Source organism: Somniosus microcephalus, chromosome 25, assembly GCF_052327205.1.
Source record: "Somniosus microcephalus isolate GS21.2 chromosome 25, FLI_Smic_1.0, whole genome shotgun sequence".
NCBI classification, from domain to species: domain Eukaryota; kingdom Metazoa; phylum Chordata; class Chondrichthyes; order Squaliformes; family Somniosidae; genus Somniosus; species Somniosus microcephalus.
In genome coordinates this window covers 58,249,480-58,268,468 of record NC_141011.1, presented here as the reverse complement: position 1 = coordinate 58,268,468, position 18,989 = coordinate 58,249,480, and the positions used below count along the sequence as shown (strand labels likewise).

Below are 18,989 nucleotides of genomic sequence, written 5' to 3'. Positions count from 1 at the left end.
CCCTTCAGTAGCGCCGGCAGCCGTTTGGGCGCGGCGCCACTGAATTTTTGGCGCGCGCAGGGGACTTAGCGCCGGCACTAACTTCCGGCGCTAAAGCCCTGGCTAAGCCAAAACCCAATTTCTAGGCCCAAGTGTTTGGGTACAAGAAGCCTCATTAAGCAATCAATCTCTCAAGCTAGTCTGATTGTTGAGGACAGGCTCGTTTCTCATGAGCAATGGGCACAAAATTCTTGATTTTAACTAGCTTGCAGTAACTATTCCATTATAAAGTCCTGAGTATTCTCTCATCTAGAAACAAAAGTGTTAAATCACTAGCCATTAGCTTTAGCAAGCAATAAACTCGTGTATGCTTGTACCTGATAACGCTGCATTACTGAAATTCGAACACTTATTAAAGTCTAGTCATGTCTAAGTTATACAAGTGATGTGCTTACATTTTTTTAATGTTGTTTTTTTCCAATGGAAAATTTACTGGACGGGTTTTCCACTTTTTACTATAATTTTTCTCCTTATTTCCCTTCATCTAACTTCCCAGGCAATTTGCAGCCAACAGTCCCCCTTAAGCAGCCCCCTTTAACTGGGGTCAGGGGCAAGGCCTCCCTCTTGAGAGAGATGCCATTGACGCAGCTTAGGTAAGGAACTGTGGGGTAGAAGTTCATCTTGGACAGTAACGCACAATGGCCAGTTTCTCATAGGCCGCCTGTTATACACTCCGGCCAATAATCAGTCCCATTGACTTTAGTGGAACTGAATATCAGGCGAGGTACATGTGTCGGTCCCTGTTCACTAACGCGCACCATCACTGTGCCACCATCACTGTACTTTTAGAATGAAAGAAGGACTGCCATTTATATAGCACCTTATCCTGTCTTTCAGAAACATCTTAATGGCTTCACGTAAAACTAATTACTTTGAAGCGAATGCTACCTAGGTAAATGTGGCAGCATTTTGCATACAGCAAGATTTAATTAACAGCAATGAAATAAACAATTGGTTAATCTGTTTTTGGTGTGTTGGCCAATCTTAGATGTTGTAGAAATCACCTGATCCAGATGGGGAGTCACAATATCTTTCCAGCCAAAGGAATAAACCTCCGACAGTTTAGCAGTCCTCAGTACTGTGCAGGAGTGTCAGGTTAGATTATGTGCTTGAATGTGGCTTGAGCACAGAGGCGAGAGTGTTGACAACTGAGCTGGTAGATAGTTTGTGCTGGACTGGTTAGCTTGTGATTATTGCAAAAAGCAGGTGCATTGCAAATTTTTGAACCTAGACTTTGTCCCTTATTAAAATGACAATGTTTCCTGTATCTCAAGACATTGAGGTGTTATTTTTAAACATCTTATTAATTTAATACATGTAATACTCAAGTTACTTAAATTTAATTAATATTTGTAACATTCTTGAATGGAGCTTTCTGATAAAAACCTGTCTAAATTTGTCCATGAATGCCACCTATTATTTTTTTGTAATCTGAAATTGGGAGAAGGAATGATGCAAAAAAAGACCGTCAGTCTTCAAAATATCCTTTAAGAACTTAAGAATTAGGAGGGAGTAGGTCATACGGTCCCTCGAGCCTGCTCCGCCATTCAATAAGATCATGGCTGATCTTCGACCTCAACTCCACTTTCCCGCCCGATCGTCATATCCCTGGATTCCCCTAATATCCAAAAATCTATATATTTTTTAATTCGTTTATGGGATCTGGGCATCGCTGGCAAGTCCAGCATTTATTGCCTATCCCTAGTTGCCCTCGAGAAGGTGGTGGTGAGCCGCCTTCTTGCACCACTGCAGTCCGTGTGGTGAAGGTGCTCCCACAGTGCTGTTAGGGAGGGAGCTCCAGGATTTTGACCCAGTAGCGGTGAAGGATCGGCGATGTACTTCTAAGTCAGGATGGTGTGTGACTTGGAGGGGAACTTGGAGGTGGTGGTGTTCCCATGCATGCATGTTCCCTAATGTCCACAAATCTATATATCTCAGCCTTAAATATACTCAACGACTCAGCATCTACAGCCCTCTGGGGCAGAGAATTCCAAAGAATCACAACCCTCTGAGTGAAGAAATTCCTCCTCATCTCAGTCTTAAATGGCCGACCCCTTATCCTGAGACTATGCCCCCTGCTTCTAGACTCTCCAGCCAGGGGAAACAACTTCTCAGCGTCTACCCTGTCAATCCCCCTCAGAATCTTGTATGTTTCAATGAGATCACCTCTCATTCGTCTAAACTCCAGAGTGTATAGGCCCAATATACTCAATCTCTCATAAGAACATAAGAAATAGGAGCAGGAGTAGGCAATTTGGCCCTTCGAGCCTGCTCCTCCATTCTATAAAATCATGGCCGATATTCTACCTCATCTCCACTTTCCTGCACTATCCCCATATCCCTTGATTCTCTTAATATTCAAAAATCTATCGATCTCTGTCTTGAATATACTCAATGACTGAGCCTCCACAGCCCTCTGGGGCAGAGAATTCCAAAGATTCACCACCCTCTGAGTGAAGAAATTTCTCCTCATCTCAGTCCCAAATGGCCGACCCCTTATTCTGAGACTGTGACCCCTGGTTCTAGACACTCCAGCCAGGGGAAACACCCTCCCTGCATCTACCCTGTCAAGTCCTGTAAGAATTTGTATGTTTAAATGATATCACTCCTCATTCTTCTAAACTTTAGAGAATCTCTCCACAAAGGACAGCCCTCTCATCCCAGGGATCAATCTAGTGAACCTTCGTTGAACCGCCTCTAAGGCAAGTATATCCTTCCTCAGATAAGGAGACCAGAACTGTGCCCAGTACTCCAGGTGTGGTCTCACCAAGGCCCTGTACAATTGTAGCAAGACTTCCTTACTCTTATACTCCAACCCCCTTGCAATAAAGGCCAACATGCCATTTGCCTTCCTAATTGCTTGCTGTACCTGCATGTGAACTTTTTGTGCTTCCTGTACGAAGACACCTAAATCTCTCTGAACACCAACATTTAATGGTTTCTCACCATTTAAAACATATTGGAGGAGAAATTCGGTGGAGCCGCAAACGGGGCGCCCAGCTCGTCTGGGCGCCGGAATTACCACGGCGATTGGAGCAGTTACGACCGCCGGAAATTCATCTTGAACGCCCCAAGAGGGACTCGGGGCGCAGCTCGAGGCGCCCCGCGTCCCTCTTAGGGCGCTGAAACTGAATATCGCAGCGCAAAGTGCCGCAGCACCACACGCCGCGGCACGGCGCGCTGCGGTACTGCAGGCCTTCCTCCGCTTCTTAAGGGGGAGGGGCCTGCACCAGCGCAATGCGCGATCGCGAGTGCGGGCAAAAGAGCCCGGCACCGAGGAGAAGTGCCGGGCACTCGGGACACAGCCGGCACTGCCCGGGGGGGGGGATCAGGAGGCCGGGGACGGAGGTGCTGGCAGGCGGCCACCGGAACAAATGGCCGCCCCACGCCTCCACCTTAATTTGCGCCACTGCCGCCACAGGTAGGCCCCGTGAACCGGGCGTGATTTGCGAACGGCGCTACAGAGGCGGGCGCTACCAAATATCGCGATCGGGGCAGTAGCGGGGCGCTGCGCACACCGAAGATGTCATCGGTGGCGGCGCAGCGCAACAGGCTAACGCCGCCATTAGCGCCCCGCTAAATATCGCGGGAGGCGTGGCCAGTGGCGCTAAAGCCACTGAGTGCCCTCTTTAGGCGCTAACTGGTGGCGCAGCCCACCGAATTTCTAGGCCCTTCTGTTTTTCTATTCTTCCTACCAAAGTGAATAACATGTAACATATGGATGACCATATAATGAGGGTGATGTTTCACATTTAAAAAATTTAGATTGTGCACACTTGAACCATTACTTAAATGGTCAAGCCCCAAAATTCTCATAGATAAAAGAAAACAAAACTGTCATCAGATGACTGAACCATGGGAATTTGCTGTCAGGAGAAGTTCCTTCATAACTCGTTGCACCTGTGATCTTCCAGCATTTTGGGCCTTTAACATCTATGACAGCCTCATAGATGTTTAATATCTATGAAAGAATTCTGGTAATACAGCCTCATAGTTGCAGTATCCTGTATTCATATTGCTTAATTATGATCTTATTGATGTTTGGTTTTGTGTGTTAGCCTGGAGAGTGATAGCTGACTCTGGGATGCATTACAGACAAAAAAATCTTGGCCTCACTCATCTTCCACCCTTGTGTACTGTGTAACAATCGAAAGTGAGACCTCTGGCGGATTTTCTCCCAGCTCAGGGGCCAATTGTAAAAATGCGACTCCGTACAGAGCAGGGATGGGACTTGAGGTTTCCTACTATGTCTGGCTCAGGACTACCTCAGATGATGAATTATTCACTAAACCATCAGAGTAGATCAGGATTTATACATTTTTCACAAGATGTTAGAGATGATTTCATAATCCCAGGGGACCTCTTAGCTGAAGTAATAAATCCTCTCCTAAATAAATTCAAAACGTTTGCATCTCCTTGAAGCTGCAGAGTTTGGGTGAACATGTCTTAATCAAATTATATTTGAGAATAATGGTGATTCTGTGGTAGATTCTGACATCAAGGATGAAATGTACAAAACAGCAGCATTGTCTTAGAGTCCTTATCTATCTGAGATAATTTATACATCTTCAAAATATATAAACATTCAGAAGTGCAATGCACCTAAAATGATTCTGCATTGGCAGCAATTTATATGCCCATTTTTTCCAGGCAGACAGTAGAATTTACTGTTTATAAAGATAGCGCAATATCAATTTCATGGAACCTGAGCAGGGAATTACCTCATGCATCCATCTGCTCATAAAAGAACCTTTTTACAATAAAATTCTGGGAAATTCCTGCAAGACTGAAGACAACATCTATGACGTAGGCTTTTTAAACAAAACCATTTTAGAAGTGTTGTTTTGCTTATATAAAGGATCATTTGATTTCTGTTCTCAAGGTCAATTGTACGCCTATTATAATGAAGCATTTTTGTCTATGATAGATTATTTGTTGAATTTTTTCTTGCTGGTAACAGCACACATAAGGTTAAACTTGGCTCCTGTTGGCTGTTTCTGCAAGATACAGAGGATATATGTAATGGACTGGTAAACTGAAGGCTTTGATATATACGAATCAATTCCCCTGATTGTCTTTGAATGGGGACCCACCTCACAGATCATTCAAAGTGCTTGGAACTAATCAATGGGTCAAACCATTCCATTCAATTATAGACGCCTGTGGGATTGCTTACATATTTGGCAGCTGTAGTTGTGATATCACCCAAGGCATTACTCCTTTACCAATGTTAAACCAAAATGTAGTGAGTATATACGGTCTCTATTGACTAGATTGCCTCTCTATAAATGTATTTATTGTTTAACCCTTTCTAAATTCAAAGGCATTTCAAACTTGAAAATGTAGAAAAGTACTGTTCAGTTTTTTAAAAAATCATACACGTGTTTCACCCAAATTTGACAGCTCAGTTGTCGGATCAGTTGTACGATGGTCAGAACCAATTCAAGGCACAATAGCAACCCTTTGAATCTGCACTGTACCGAACATCCCATCACAGTGTCTCATTCGGTACCGTCCACACCTCCTTCAAAACCACTCTTATCACTCCCATCCTCAAGAACCCACTTTAAATCTCTCCATTTTCTCCAACCTAATTAAACCTTCCTTTCCTCTCCAAAGTCTTTGATTTTCCATTGCCTTTCAACAATGCTTCTATCTCTTTCACTATTCTTTATTTCAGTCCCTTCAATCTGGCTTTCATCTAGTCCCCAGTAGTGAGACACAGATGACATCTTGTGTAACTGTGAATACGGCTTCCTAGTTCTCCTAATCCCTCTCGACCTCTCTGGCATCTTTGACGCAGTCAACCACTTGATCATCCTTCAAGGTTTCTTCTTTGCAGCCCTCTCTAGATTCAACTCTTACCTGACTTATTGCTGCTATGGTCACTTCTGGTGTATCTCTGAGGTCCGTCCTGAGCCCCCTCTTCAATACCGACACATTACCCTTTGGTGACATTATCCAGAAACAGAGGGGCAGCTTCTAAAGGCCCAGCTCTACCTTGTTGCCTCCATCATTGACCCAAAGGTTGTTGCCACATTTTCAAATTGCCTGTCTGATATCAAGACCAGGATAAACCAAAGCTTCTTCCAACTGAATGTCAGGACATGCCCTCAGTGCTTCTGTGCTTTGAATCCATTAGTGTCCCTGTGCTGGCATCTCAAGCTGAGTCAGGAAGTGGCGAGCCTGGCATCTTGCTTGACCCCGAGCTCAGATTCTCCCCCACATCTGCTCTATTAATAAAACCGCTGTCTTGCCTTACTGCGCGCCTGAACTCATCGCTCCCCTTCTGCTGCCAGAACCATAGTCGGTGTCTTTGTTAACTCAGAGTTTGACCTCCCCTTTAGGCTGGCCTTCCCATTATCATCTCTCTATAAGCTTCAACTCAGCCAGAATGCTGCATTGGTGTCCTCACCCTTAAACTCCTCTTAAATTCCCATCTCACTCATCCTCTTCGAGCTCCGTTGCTTCTAGTATCCCAGTGTACAAATTTTAAAATCTCTCCATGGCCTTATCCACCCAGCTTCTTGCCCATCACTCCCTCCTCTTCACTGCGGCTGCTTGTCCAGCAGTCCTGCCCTCAGGAATTCTCTACTCAGCTCCCTCCACCTTACACCTCTCTCTCTCTGCTTTTAGAACCCTTCCAAAGAACCCTCCTTTTTGACTGTGGCCTGGTTCCCCATCCTTACCCTCTCCATTACCTTCTCCTTTCCCCATGTACGCTGCCTACCGTATCACTTTTCTCCTTGTTGTAAAATGTTCTGATACTTCTTCCTACATGTGAGAAGTGTTACATAAATGCAAGTTTTAATTATTGCATGCACAGTGCCCAATTCACACAGGGAATGCATAAATAATTTTAAATTGAAAATAAAAAACATATTTAAACACTTCCCTTCTCACCCTGTCTTCCCTTCTCTCTATTCTTGCTACCTCATTCTGTCTTTCCCACACCACACTTCACCTTGGGGTTTTATCAGGAATGTGGGTCTATCAGATCAGTATATACAGGAAACTTTGATTTAACCGGAGGTTGTATGTCCAGAAACCTCGCTCTACCGGCAGAATTCACGCCCCGAAAACAGCGCCTCAGTAACTGGCAACGTTGCTGGTTCCGAGTCCGAGTCTCCAACGGTTGCCGAGTTCGTCAGTGGGGGTAGTTCTACAAACTGCCACTACTCGGCCTCTTGGTGCTATCGGAAGTCGGAACACCTCAGAAACCCTGCATCAGGAGTCTCACTCTCCCACGCTGCCGATAGCCTCCTCTGATCCGCCATGTTTCGGGGTTCCAGTACAGTACTGTGTGTCTCCCACGCTGCTGGTAGCCTCCTCTGATCCGCCATGTTTCGGGGTCCCAGTACAGTACTGTGTGTCTCCAACGCTGCCGGGAGCCTCCTCTGATCCGCCATGTTTCGGGGTTCCAGTACAGTACTGTGTGTCTCCAACGCTGCCGGGAGCCTCCTCTGATCCGCCATGTTTTGGGGTTCCAGTACAGTACTGTGTGTCTCCCACGCTGCTGGTAGCCTCCTCTGATCCGCCATGTTTCGGGGTTCCAGTACAGTACTGTGTGTCTCCAACGCTGCCAGTAGCCTCTTCTGATCCGCCATGTTTCGGGGTTCCAGTACAGTACTGTGTGTCTCCCACGCTGTCAGTAGCCTCTTCTGATCCACCATTGTTTGGGGTTCCAGTACAGTACTGTGTGTCTCCAACGCTGTTGCAACTCATTGGACTGCGTTATGGAAATCCCAAAAGTTGATCCAACCAAAAGGAAGAGTGGTGTTAACTTTAAAACAGAAAATTGATATATGCAAACGACTAGAAATGGGAGTGAAGCGTATGCACATTATGAAAGAATTCAAAATCGGTTCGTCAACAATGTACGACATCAAAGCGCAGAAGGATAAGCTGCTCAAGTTTTATGCAAGCTCGGAGACATCTAAGAGTGTAGAGAAACGGCGCACGCTTCGTAAGCCTAAGCTTGAAGAGCTGGATACCATGCTTTATGAGTGGTTTGCTCTGAAGCGTTCAGAGGGTGTTCCGATTTCCGGACCCATGCTAATCGAAAAAGCGAAGGATTTTTATGCAAAGATGGAGCTCACTGACAAGTATGCTTTCTCTGATGGATGGCTATCGCGCTTCAAGGCACGGCATGGGATACGACGACTCGATGTTTGCGCGGAGAAGAAATCAGCTGATCACGACGCCGCAGAAGAATACTGCGATTATTTCAATTGGATTGTGCAGCAACATGATTTGTCGCCAGCACAGCTATACAATGCCGATGAAACTGGCTTATTTTGGAGGTTATTGCCAGAATCAACACTTGCTGGGGCTAGTGAGGCTAATGCTTCAGGTTACAAGAAAAATAAAGATCGTGTAACCGTGCTAACATGTGCGAACGCTGCTGGATCACACCGGGTTAAACTTCTCGTCATTGGGAAGTATAAAAATCCCCATGCATTTAAGAATGTGAGGCACTTACCTGTTGAGTACAAAGCTCAAGCAAATGCTTGGATGGATAAGGAAATCTTTTCAAATTGGTTCCATCATACTTTTGCTCCATCTGTGAGGGAACATTTCCGTAGAATAGGGAAACCTGAAGATAGCAAATGCATTTTATTGCTTGATAATTGTAGAGCCCATCCGCATGAATCCGAGTTGGTTTCTGGAAATATTTTCACCATTTATTTGCCACCAAATGTAACTTCTCTCATACAACCCATGGACCAGGGCGTTATCCAAAATCTCAAGTGTCATTACAAGAAAGACTTCCTACGTAGACTGATAAGCTAAGATGACAAGACAGGTATTCAGGCATTTCAGAAGGAATACAATCTTAAAGATGCCATCTTTAATGTTGCATGTTCCTGGAAATTGGTGAAAGGTCACGCTTTGAGACAAGCCTGGTGCAAATTGTGGCCTTCTGTAATGTTTGCTGAAGGTTCTTCTTCAGAGGAGGAATTTCGTGGGTTCAATCTTCATCTGCGGAAGACTGCAGTAATGGAAATGGCTGACATGGTGAAAGCTGTAGGCGCAGCAAACCCTCTACATCACCTCAGTGAACGTGATATTGAGCAGTGGGTTGATGCAGATAGAGAAGTTGCTGTTGTGCATTTGCTAAGTGATGATGAAATAATGGAGAATGTTTTGAATCCAAGGAAAGAAAAGGAAAGTGTGACGGAAAATGAAGACGATGAGATTTCTGAAGTGAACAAGATTTCTTGGGCTAAAGCTGCAGGAGATCTTGCTTCATTCATGAAATTTGCTGAAAGCCGTTCTTGCTATTCTGCCCAAGAAGTTATGCAGCTCCATATTCTGCATTCCACCTTTCTACAAAGAAGGCAAGAGTCCACTAAGCAAGCAGACATCCGGGACATGTTTAAGAAAGCTTCCAAAAGAGTTGGAGCAGTGGAAGTGCCTGAAGAATCTGTTGAAGTGCATGATCCTGATGACCCAGCTGGCATGGATATTCCTGATGAACCAGCTGGCTTGGAATAAGTGTACAGTCAACCACCGTACAGTACTTTATACTGTACTGTACAGTCGCTTAAGTTTTGGTGCACTGCACAGTCGTTTATAAGTTTTGTTTTACTGTTAAGTCGTTTATAAGTTTTGTTTTACTGTTAAGTCGTTTATAAGTTTTGTTTTACTGTTAAGTAATTAAAGAGTTATGGATTACCATCAACTGGCAGTACTGTACTTAATCAAGCATCTTTCACCATCCATTTAACACAACATTCTGTAGGTGAGTACCCAATTACTGTATATTGCACATTTCTTGATTTTTAAATTTTTCTTTGTTAAAAACAGCCTGGGTAGATAATCCGCTCTCCACTCCGGAACTTTTGATAGATCAGCATCACGCCAGTCCCGTCAGTGCCGGATATCACAAAGTTTCCTGTATGTGGATTTGCCTGCATTTTGAAATCTATTACATTGAATACCTAACACTTGAATATCATTTTGACTGTTTCTGCAGGACATTTTCACCATCAATCATCAACTCTTGAAGTTGAATCACCCCTTGAATTGCAGGAGCTATCACTGACCTCTAACCCAGCCCATCAGTGTAAGTCTGACTGCAGGGCAGTAGTTACTGGGTTGTTATGCAGTGAAGTCATCCAGTGGGAAGTTGCATACGATCTTGAATCCCTTCTTCACCACAGAACAAATTGTGATGCTGCACAGGAAGATATGTGGAATGAAACAATCCATCACTTGGCAGCTAAGTCCATCATTCGAGATTTTGAACAAATGGCTGAAAAAGAATGTGAAATAGAACATGGTAAGGATTTATTAGGACACGAATATTGCAGAGAGTTCCCGGTGATACATGATGATTATATAGAGAATATATTCTGCATGATGAGGAATGTGATATATATATAGATATATGTGTGTGTGTACTCAACCTCATATCTAATATATATATAGGCATGAAGCTGACTATAATTCATTCAGAAAATGTAAATACACAGCTAGCCATTCAACATCTTACAGAGAAAGCTAGGTTAATGTTACAGGCGGAACCAATAATCAGAACATCCCAAACGCTAACTGAGCTTTCTCTTACAGATGCAGATTGACCCATTGCGTATTTCAGGCATTTTCTGTTTCTTTTTTAAAAAATTCTGTGCTTGTGGTTCTTTTCTTTCTATCTCCACATAGATTGCATCTATAAAAGCTGGGGCCTGAGAACTGTTGCCTGGGAAACACTAGTTGTCACCAATGCTCCCTCTAAGGTAGTGCATGCGGGGCTGTGCAGCAATCAGGCAGGTACTGCGCAGGCTGCTCACAAGCTGTCCCCGCTATCTGCGCACCTGCGCGGCCACGCAGCAAATTCAAAGGTACCACGCACAAAAAATAATTTAGAGGGAACATTGGTTGTCACTGCCCTCCAATCTAAAAATGCCCCTTTTATCCCAATTCTTTGCTTCCTGCATCCCAACCAATTTCCACATTTGTGCCTCCTATTCCATGCTCCTTTTCTAAGCTAGGTATATCTTGTACAAAACCTTATCAAATGGCTTCTGAAATCCATCTACATACAACTGACATTAAAATCACTGACCTGTAATTATTTGGTTTGTCCTTTCCTCTGTTAGAGAATGAATGTTCTGTTCTTACTGATAAGTCCTTCCTTTTTGAATATCATGCTACCTCTCTTCCTTTGGTATTATTCCTGAATCCAGCAATCTTTGGAAGCTTATAACGAAAGCAACCCTAATTTGTCCACCTATTTCTTTTAATACCATTGGTTGGAAGCTGCCTGGGTTGGAGATACTGTTTTAACTATTTTCAATAAACGACATAAATCATGTTTGCAATTCATTTGTCATTTCATATCCAGGTGGTTATAGGTTCAAATCCCAGGACATTCTTTTATAATGGACCGTGGATTTGGTCTCAGATGAGCTATTTCATGAACAGGAGAATTCCAACAGAAGGGAGAAAATCCGCTACTGCTATTCCCGCATTATTTCAACACTTTCTTGATCAATTCATCCAATTATAACAGCTGGATTTAAATGATATGCAACCTTGAAGGCCCAATACAGTTTGTTTGGTAAACTAGTAGTGTGTGTCACTTTCTTCTGTTGCCCAGTTGAGATGAGTTGTTACATGGTGATTGAGATGCTATCTACATGTTATTCACCCTGTGGATACTGCTATAGGTAGAGTCTGTCTTTCGGCGTGTAATTAAGAGTTTCCCATTTTGCACTAATGCTACATAATGGGACCAGACGTGCTTGTGGATGTAAAATAATTCTCTACAATGATCTTACCAGTCCATAAATAATCAGATAACCAATGTGTGCATTTTACTTTTGCCCTTTGATTGTAGGTTCTGGAAGAAGATACCAGCTGAATGCGATTCACACCAGCAAAGCATGTAATATCATTAGCAAGTACACAGCTTTTGTACCTGTGTATCTTGACAACAACGGATATCTGCCAAACATTATAGAGTATTCAAATACAGGTACTGTCGCGGTGTGACCTACTTTGACTTCATTTCAACAGAATCTTCAATCTTGAAATATTACAATAAAATATGTCATTCTGTATCCTCGTTGTAACAGGTTCAGTCCTTTTCTTTTCGGGTGATCGAGTGGTAATGGTAACATTCAGATGGACATTTCCACTCCTATGCTTTCTTATGTTCCCACGTTAGCATTTTGCAATCCCTGATCCCTGGAAACACTCCATTATTGGCAATAGACAGACTCAAACCCTGACAAGGTCAGTCCTGAAAAGAATCAAAGCTTTGATCCTCAGGAGTTATAAGAGCGAGTTTTGCTCAGGTTGGGTGGCACAGTGGAATGAAATAGTACACATATTGAAAGCTGTCGACAACTCCTGTGGTGCAGTGTGAGGGCTATTTTTGGCTGTGTTGACTGAGTGGTTCAGAAGCAACAGACAGAATAATGTTCTACTAGTCCATCAGGAATAATTAATATTCAACCTAACCTCAATGTTCCAGAAGAGATGTTATCGTAGCTAAGCAACTACTGAATAATTATCCATTATGATAAGATGCATTTCTTGGAATTAGTAAGACAATCACAGGTATTAGAATGGATTCATTTCAATAAACGCATGTTTTGTTTAACACTGGATACACATTCAGTGTTGTTACTGAATTGTTAAATTAGGCAGTAGTGCAGGTTATTATTATTCCTCTCTATTTTATCATTACTAATACATCCAAGGGTGCTATCCTGCATACACTTCCTCCTCTTTACATCCTCATTGTGCTCAAATCAAGACTCATCTTATCTTCTCATACATTAACTCATCTCCCAGGACCTCAAAAGTGTGGCGCTTCTTACCTCTCAGTCTGCCCTACATCCTACAGTCTTTTGAAACTTAGACTTTGAGATCGAAACTTAATACTGTAGCTTCTTAGTTTACCTCATCTTCTGTCCCACTCCATTCTATTTTAATGGTGTCTGCACTATGGGCTTTGTTCCTTCACTGAACTTCCTCAAGAAAAGATATCCATGGTAACTTCAGTACAGCACCATAATCCTGTGTATGTGACAACTTGATGACAGTTAACACCTCTGTCTATTGACCACGCGGCCTCTGTCTATTGACCACGCAGCCTCATAAGTGACTCTATAGCTCTAAGATCTGTAGCGTACCCTTAAAGCCCCGATGGAATGAAGTCCTGCCCAAACTTGTTCCCTTCCCCCACTGCTCTCCAATTCTGCTGCTTCTGTGCCACCCAGGCCTAGGAACTCTGGGCCTGATGTTCTCTGTGAGTGTGTCGTGCAATTAAAGAATGTGCAAAATGGTGTCAGGTGTATGCAGGGACGGGGGAGAAAGAGCAGAGAGGAATGGATAGGATTGCTCAAACTGGAAGGGTCAAAATTGGGATAAATCCTGACCTTTTTGAATAGGAATTGCCCACTTTTGATCACTTCTGATTATCTTGCTCTGGACTGCAGTGCGATATTCACCCTTAGCTACAGAGTGGTCTTCAGATTCCAGAATGTTTGTAGGCTCCAGAAATATTCTATAGTTTAACCTAACACAAGTATCCTTTCCACTTGTAAGTGAAGATGCTTTTTAAATACTCTTGCACAGCCCTTCAAATAGATTACTGTCTCTTTAAATGCAAGGTCCTTTGAAACACACTGTTATTTTGGTGACACTGCTTTTGCCTCATTCTGCTCTAAATTTTTCAGCGGCTACCAGATCACAGTTGGACAATCAAAGGAGGTCACGTTCCGGAAGCCGGAAGCAAAGGGGTTACTCTATTGGCCTTGGCCGCTCTCAGTCTGAATACGGATCGGATGGGGCTGATGACGGCTCTTCCACTATGAGTAAGGCACTGCAATATTCAGATTCTAACCTATGGTACAATCATAGAGTTAATTTAAGAGCCCTTTACAAGACTTCACAGCCCTGACTTTATTAGAATTGACAAGCAATGTGCGTCTTTGAGGTCAGTTACCGTGGCATTGTTGTTCTGAAGTACACTTAAAGTAAAAACTCATTTTTGCTTTTTCTTAACCCTTTGCCTTCAGAGTTCATCTTCAAAACTGATTTTGTAACCACGAGAGTGCAGCCGCTTTCCTTCTGAAAAGAGCTATCTATTGCGGAATTGCTTCCATCAGCAATCTGCTGGAGTTTAGGTTCTGAGTTCACCGACTTGCTTCGAGAGACAAATTCAGGAGGAGCGACGACACAAACAGCTGCTCATCCATAAGACTGCTCATGTGCAGTTGTTCAAAAATCACAGTCACAAGTTTAATGTTCTGGTTACAAACATTATCGAATGTCAGGGAAAGGTCTCTGTCAGACAGCGATGCAAAATTGCGTTACTGGCTAGTGCTGCTGGACTGAGAACTCAGCTTGCCCATCAGGTGGGTCTCAGTGCCGCAGAGGCACCCAGCACCATTTTTAAAAATTCATTCTCGGGATGTGGGCATCACTGGGAAGGCCGGCATTTATTGACCATCCCTAGTTGCCCTTGAGATGGTGGTGGTGGGTTTTCTTCCTGAACCACTGCAGTCCGTGTGGTGAAGGTGCTCCCACAGTGCTGTTAGGCAGTGTGTATTACAGTGCTGCAATACAGAAAGAACATTAATCTCTTATTGCTAACATAATAGTTATTATCAGCACTTGGCATTAGGAACCACTGTACTCTCAAAGAACATAATGATCCTTTGAGTTGTTTGAGAACTACAAATTGTATGCTAATCATATTCATTGTGAAACGGAAGGGTATTGACGGCACCAAACAATCTTTGAGCAGTGGTGGTTTCAACAATTCCCATACATAGAAACATAGAAGATAGGAGCAGGAGTAGGCCATTCGGCCCTTCGAGCCTGCTCCGCCATTCAACGAGATCATGGCTGATCATCCAAACCCTAGCACCCGGTCCCTACACCGACAGCCATCCCACCCAAGCCCTATCCCCGTAACCCCACATATTTAATCCCCCCTAACACTAAGGGCCAATTTTTATCATGGCCAATCAACCTAACCCGCACATCTTTGGACTGTGGGAGGAAACCGGAGCACCCGGAGAAAACCCACGCAAACACGGGGAGAATGTGCAAACTCCACACAGACAGTCACCCGAGGCCGGATTTGAACCCGGGTCCCTGGCGCTGTGAGGCAACAGTGCTAACCACTATGCCACCGTACGGCCTTGATAGGAGCAGGTCAGAGGTGAAAGCTGTGCTGTGCTAAGTTTTAAATAATTTTTGAGATTGTAGAACATTAAAGTCTTAAAAATGTAAAGCTACTTTACTCCCTTGGCCATTGGTTTCATTTTATTGAACAATTGGAAACAATTTTGAACCAATTGGATTAGAGTTTCCTTTTCATCAATGGCAGTAGAGTGAGTAAGATCAAAGATGGAGGACTGGGAACAGATGTGATTATCCAGCTGTAAATTGTGTACAGATGTAAACTAAAACAGGAAAATGCCAAGTTTGCACTAAATTACTTCTGACGAACCGAGGAAATTCCCTGTCTATCTGTCCGTATTTGGTTGGAGACTGCATCGAGTTAGAAATGAAGCTTGTGCTGTAATTGTGAGCTGTCCAGTGTGCTAGGCTGGGTGAAATATTCATTTTTTTATATATTACTGAGACTCAGCAAGCCCGCACATAGGAACATTAATTCTAGTTAATTGAGAATAGATTAAATTTTGCTGCTAAATCTAATAAAAAGGATAAAATTTGGATGTGAAAGGAGGAGAGAGAAGCGAGAAGGGCAAGAAAGCAAGGATTGAAATGGCAAATTCTTGCTCGAAGCTCAGTGCAATGTTCAGTTGTAAAAGTTCCCAAGTTCAAAATCTTGCCTCCTTGGCTGCCACGAGCATACAGGTACAAAACTCCTTCATTGTGGCTGGCAATGCCAACATTACTTTTCTTATTCAATTAGATGGAAGCTTGGAGCAAAGGTGGGATTGTGAAGCAATGCAGAACGCGCCAATCCCCCTACCTGATTTCACTGAAACAATTGCATCTTGTCTCAATCTATCAGAAGATGCAACAGTCTCTGCCTATGACACTAAGGTAAAATTGGCTCGATATTTGTAGTGGAGCTCAACACAGGGCTGAGAGAGAAAGCAGGTTAGTAGGAGAAGTTTTGGATTGGTCAATCAAATCCCTCAAGTGACCTCCCTCTGATGTAAACATCTCTAGCTCTGTGATTGTATGAACAATAAATTGATGCAGTAATTCTGGTGTCTCTGCTTGAACTATTACAAAAAAAAATCACAATTTGTTCTGTTATATTACTAGTCTAGAGAAATGAACGATCCTGCTGCAATTGTTCAACAAGGGGAATACTGCCTGATGCACTAAAACTGCCCAATAAATTCAACCGTTTTGTCAATGAGTTGAATAATCATTAACTGTGAAACCTCTTTTCAGACTATTTTTCAACTAGGACAACTTCTAATCCATCAGTCACGTGTTTATATGATTCACATGTACATTATTCCACATTTAGTTACACCATGGTCTTTAAATGGTACAAATGTTTTCACCCGTGTGTTTTGCCTCGATGCAATGATACTAAAATAATCAATCTGATTGTCAGACCAATCCGCATTGATCAAATTTCATACTGACCTTCAGTTGGAAGGGTTTTTGTTTTCTTTAGAGTTATATTCACTGCAGAAAATTATGCTTATCTTCACAAATAGTTGAGTGTTATCGTGCACACTGGTCCATTGCAGGATCACAATCCGTGCTTAGCATTTTTATTGAGTTAGTGCCACGTGTTGATGTGCAGACTAATACTAGCCCAGCATTCCAAGTGTGACTGTAACCTTTGGTGACCTATTTAATTTACCAGGAATTACAGAATATTGACATATGGGATCTGCTGATTCAATAGAAGCCAACACTGTAAATTAAATATAAATTCGCATCATGAATTTGCTTTAGAAAACATTCTTCAATTATAAATCAAGATAAGGGTGATTCTGCATCCTCTTACTGGCCTAGAAGCTGTGCTCACACGGAGCATGGGTTGGACACAGGGATAACACCTTAGTATCATAGAATGCTTACAGCACAGAAGGAGGCCATTTGACCCATCGAGCCCGTGCCAGCTCTCTGCAAGAGCACTTCAGCTAGTCCCATTCCCCCGCCCTTTCCCCATAGCCCTGGAAGGCTTAGAAGGGTTGAAGGAATTCTGATTCAAGATAACAGATATGCTGGTAGCAGAAGAGAAATACGAGCAAAGAGGCTAAGCTAAGGCAGTAAGTAAAGAAAGGATATTTAATTAGGGATCGTGACAAGTGTTTGGTACAGAGCTTAAAGTCCATAAGGGAGAACGAATAGTGATTAAAAATGAACTGGAAAGTACATTTGGCATGCGATGAAAGAAAATGCCATAACTCCTGTTCGTAGATTTAATCAATGTGCAAATCATTTGTTCTGCAGCAAGATTTCAGCACCCCAGATAATGCTGGCTTCTCCGTTGGCCGCTAATTCTGAAATCCCACTTTTAGGAGAATTGCTGTACCTGAAATAACACATATACTGTGTATGCCATAGAATAGAATCATAGAATGGTTACAGCACAGAAGGAGGCCATTCGGCCCATCAAGCCCGTGCCGGCTCTCTGCAAGAACACTTCAGCTAGTCCCACTCCCCCACGCTTTTCCTGTAGCTGTGCAAATTTCTTTCCTTCAGATACTTATCCAATTCCCTTTTGAAAGCCGTGATTGAATCTGCCTCCACCACCCTCTCAGGAAGTGAATTCCAGATTCTAACCACTCGCTGCGTAAAACAGTTTTCCTCATGTCGCCTTTGGTTCTTCTGCCAATCACCTTAAATCTGTGTCCTCTGGTTCTCGACCCTTCCGCCAATGGGAACAGTTTCTCTCTATCTACTCTGTCCAGACCCCTCATGATTTTGAACACCTCTATCAAATCTTCCCTCAACCTTCTCTGCTCCAAGGAGAACAACCTTAGCCTCTCCAGTCTATACACGTAACTAAAGTTCCTTATTCCTAGAATCATTCTCGTAAATCTTTTCTGCACCCTCTCCAAGGCCTTGACATCCTTCCTAAAGTGTGGTGCCCAGAATTGGACACAATACTCCAGTTGAGGCCGAACTAGTGTTTTATAAAGGTTCATCATAACTTCCTTGCTTTTGTACTCTATGCCTCTATTTATGAAGCCCAGGATCCCGTATGCTTTTTTAACTGCTTTCTCAACCAGCCCTGCCACCTTCAACAATTTGTGCACATATACCCCCAGGTCTCTCTGTTCATGCACCCACTTTAGGATTGTACCATTTAGTTTATATTGCCTCTTCTCATTCTTCCTACCAAAATGTATCACTTCGCACTTTTCTGCGTTAAAATTCATCTGCCACGTGTCCGCTCATTTCACCAGTCTGTCTATGTCTTCTTGGAGTCTATCACTATCCTCCTCACTGTTCACTATACTTCCTTGTTTAGTGTTATCTGCAAATTTTGAAATTGTGCCTTGCACTTCCAAGTCCAAGTCATTAATATATATCAAGAAAAGCAGTGGTCCTAGTACCGACCCCTGGGGAACACCACTGTGTACCTTCCTCCAGTCCGAAAAACAACCGTTCACCACTACTCTCTGTTTCCTGTCACTTAGCCAATTCCGTATCCATGCTGCCACTGTCCCTTTTATTCCATGGGCTTCAACTTTGCTGGTAAGCCTATTATGTGGCACTTTATCAAACGCCTTTTGGAAGTCCATATACACCATGTCAACCGCATTGCCCTCATCAACCCTCTCTGTTACCTTGTCAAAAAACTCAATTAAGTTAGTTAAACATTATTTGCATTTAACAAATCCGTGCTGGCTTTCCTTAATTAATCCACACTTGTCCAAGTGACTGTTAACTTTGTCCCTGATTATCGTTTCCAAAAGCTTCCCCACTACTGAGGTTAAACTGACTGGCCTGTAGTTGGGTTTGTCCTTACACAC

The 18,989-nt window shown here is 43.1% G+C and overlaps 1 protein-coding gene across 1 annotated transcript in view; it reads left to right on the top strand.

Annotated features, from left to right (window-relative positions):
• The window catches only part of vwa5b1 (von Willebrand factor A domain containing 5B1), a 308,019-nt gene that overhangs the window by 211,229 nt on the left and 77,801 nt on the right, over positions 1 to 18,989 (top strand). The window contains exons 16-18 of the mRNA XM_085967564.1: positions 10,019 to 10,324; positions 11,885 to 12,022; positions 13,734 to 13,954. Coding sequence (XP_085823690.1) covers positions 10,019 to 10,324; positions 11,885 to 12,022; positions 13,734 to 13,954 — 665 coding nt within the window. The remainder of the gene's footprint in view (positions 1 to 10,018; positions 10,325 to 11,884; positions 12,023 to 13,733; positions 13,955 to 18,989) is intronic.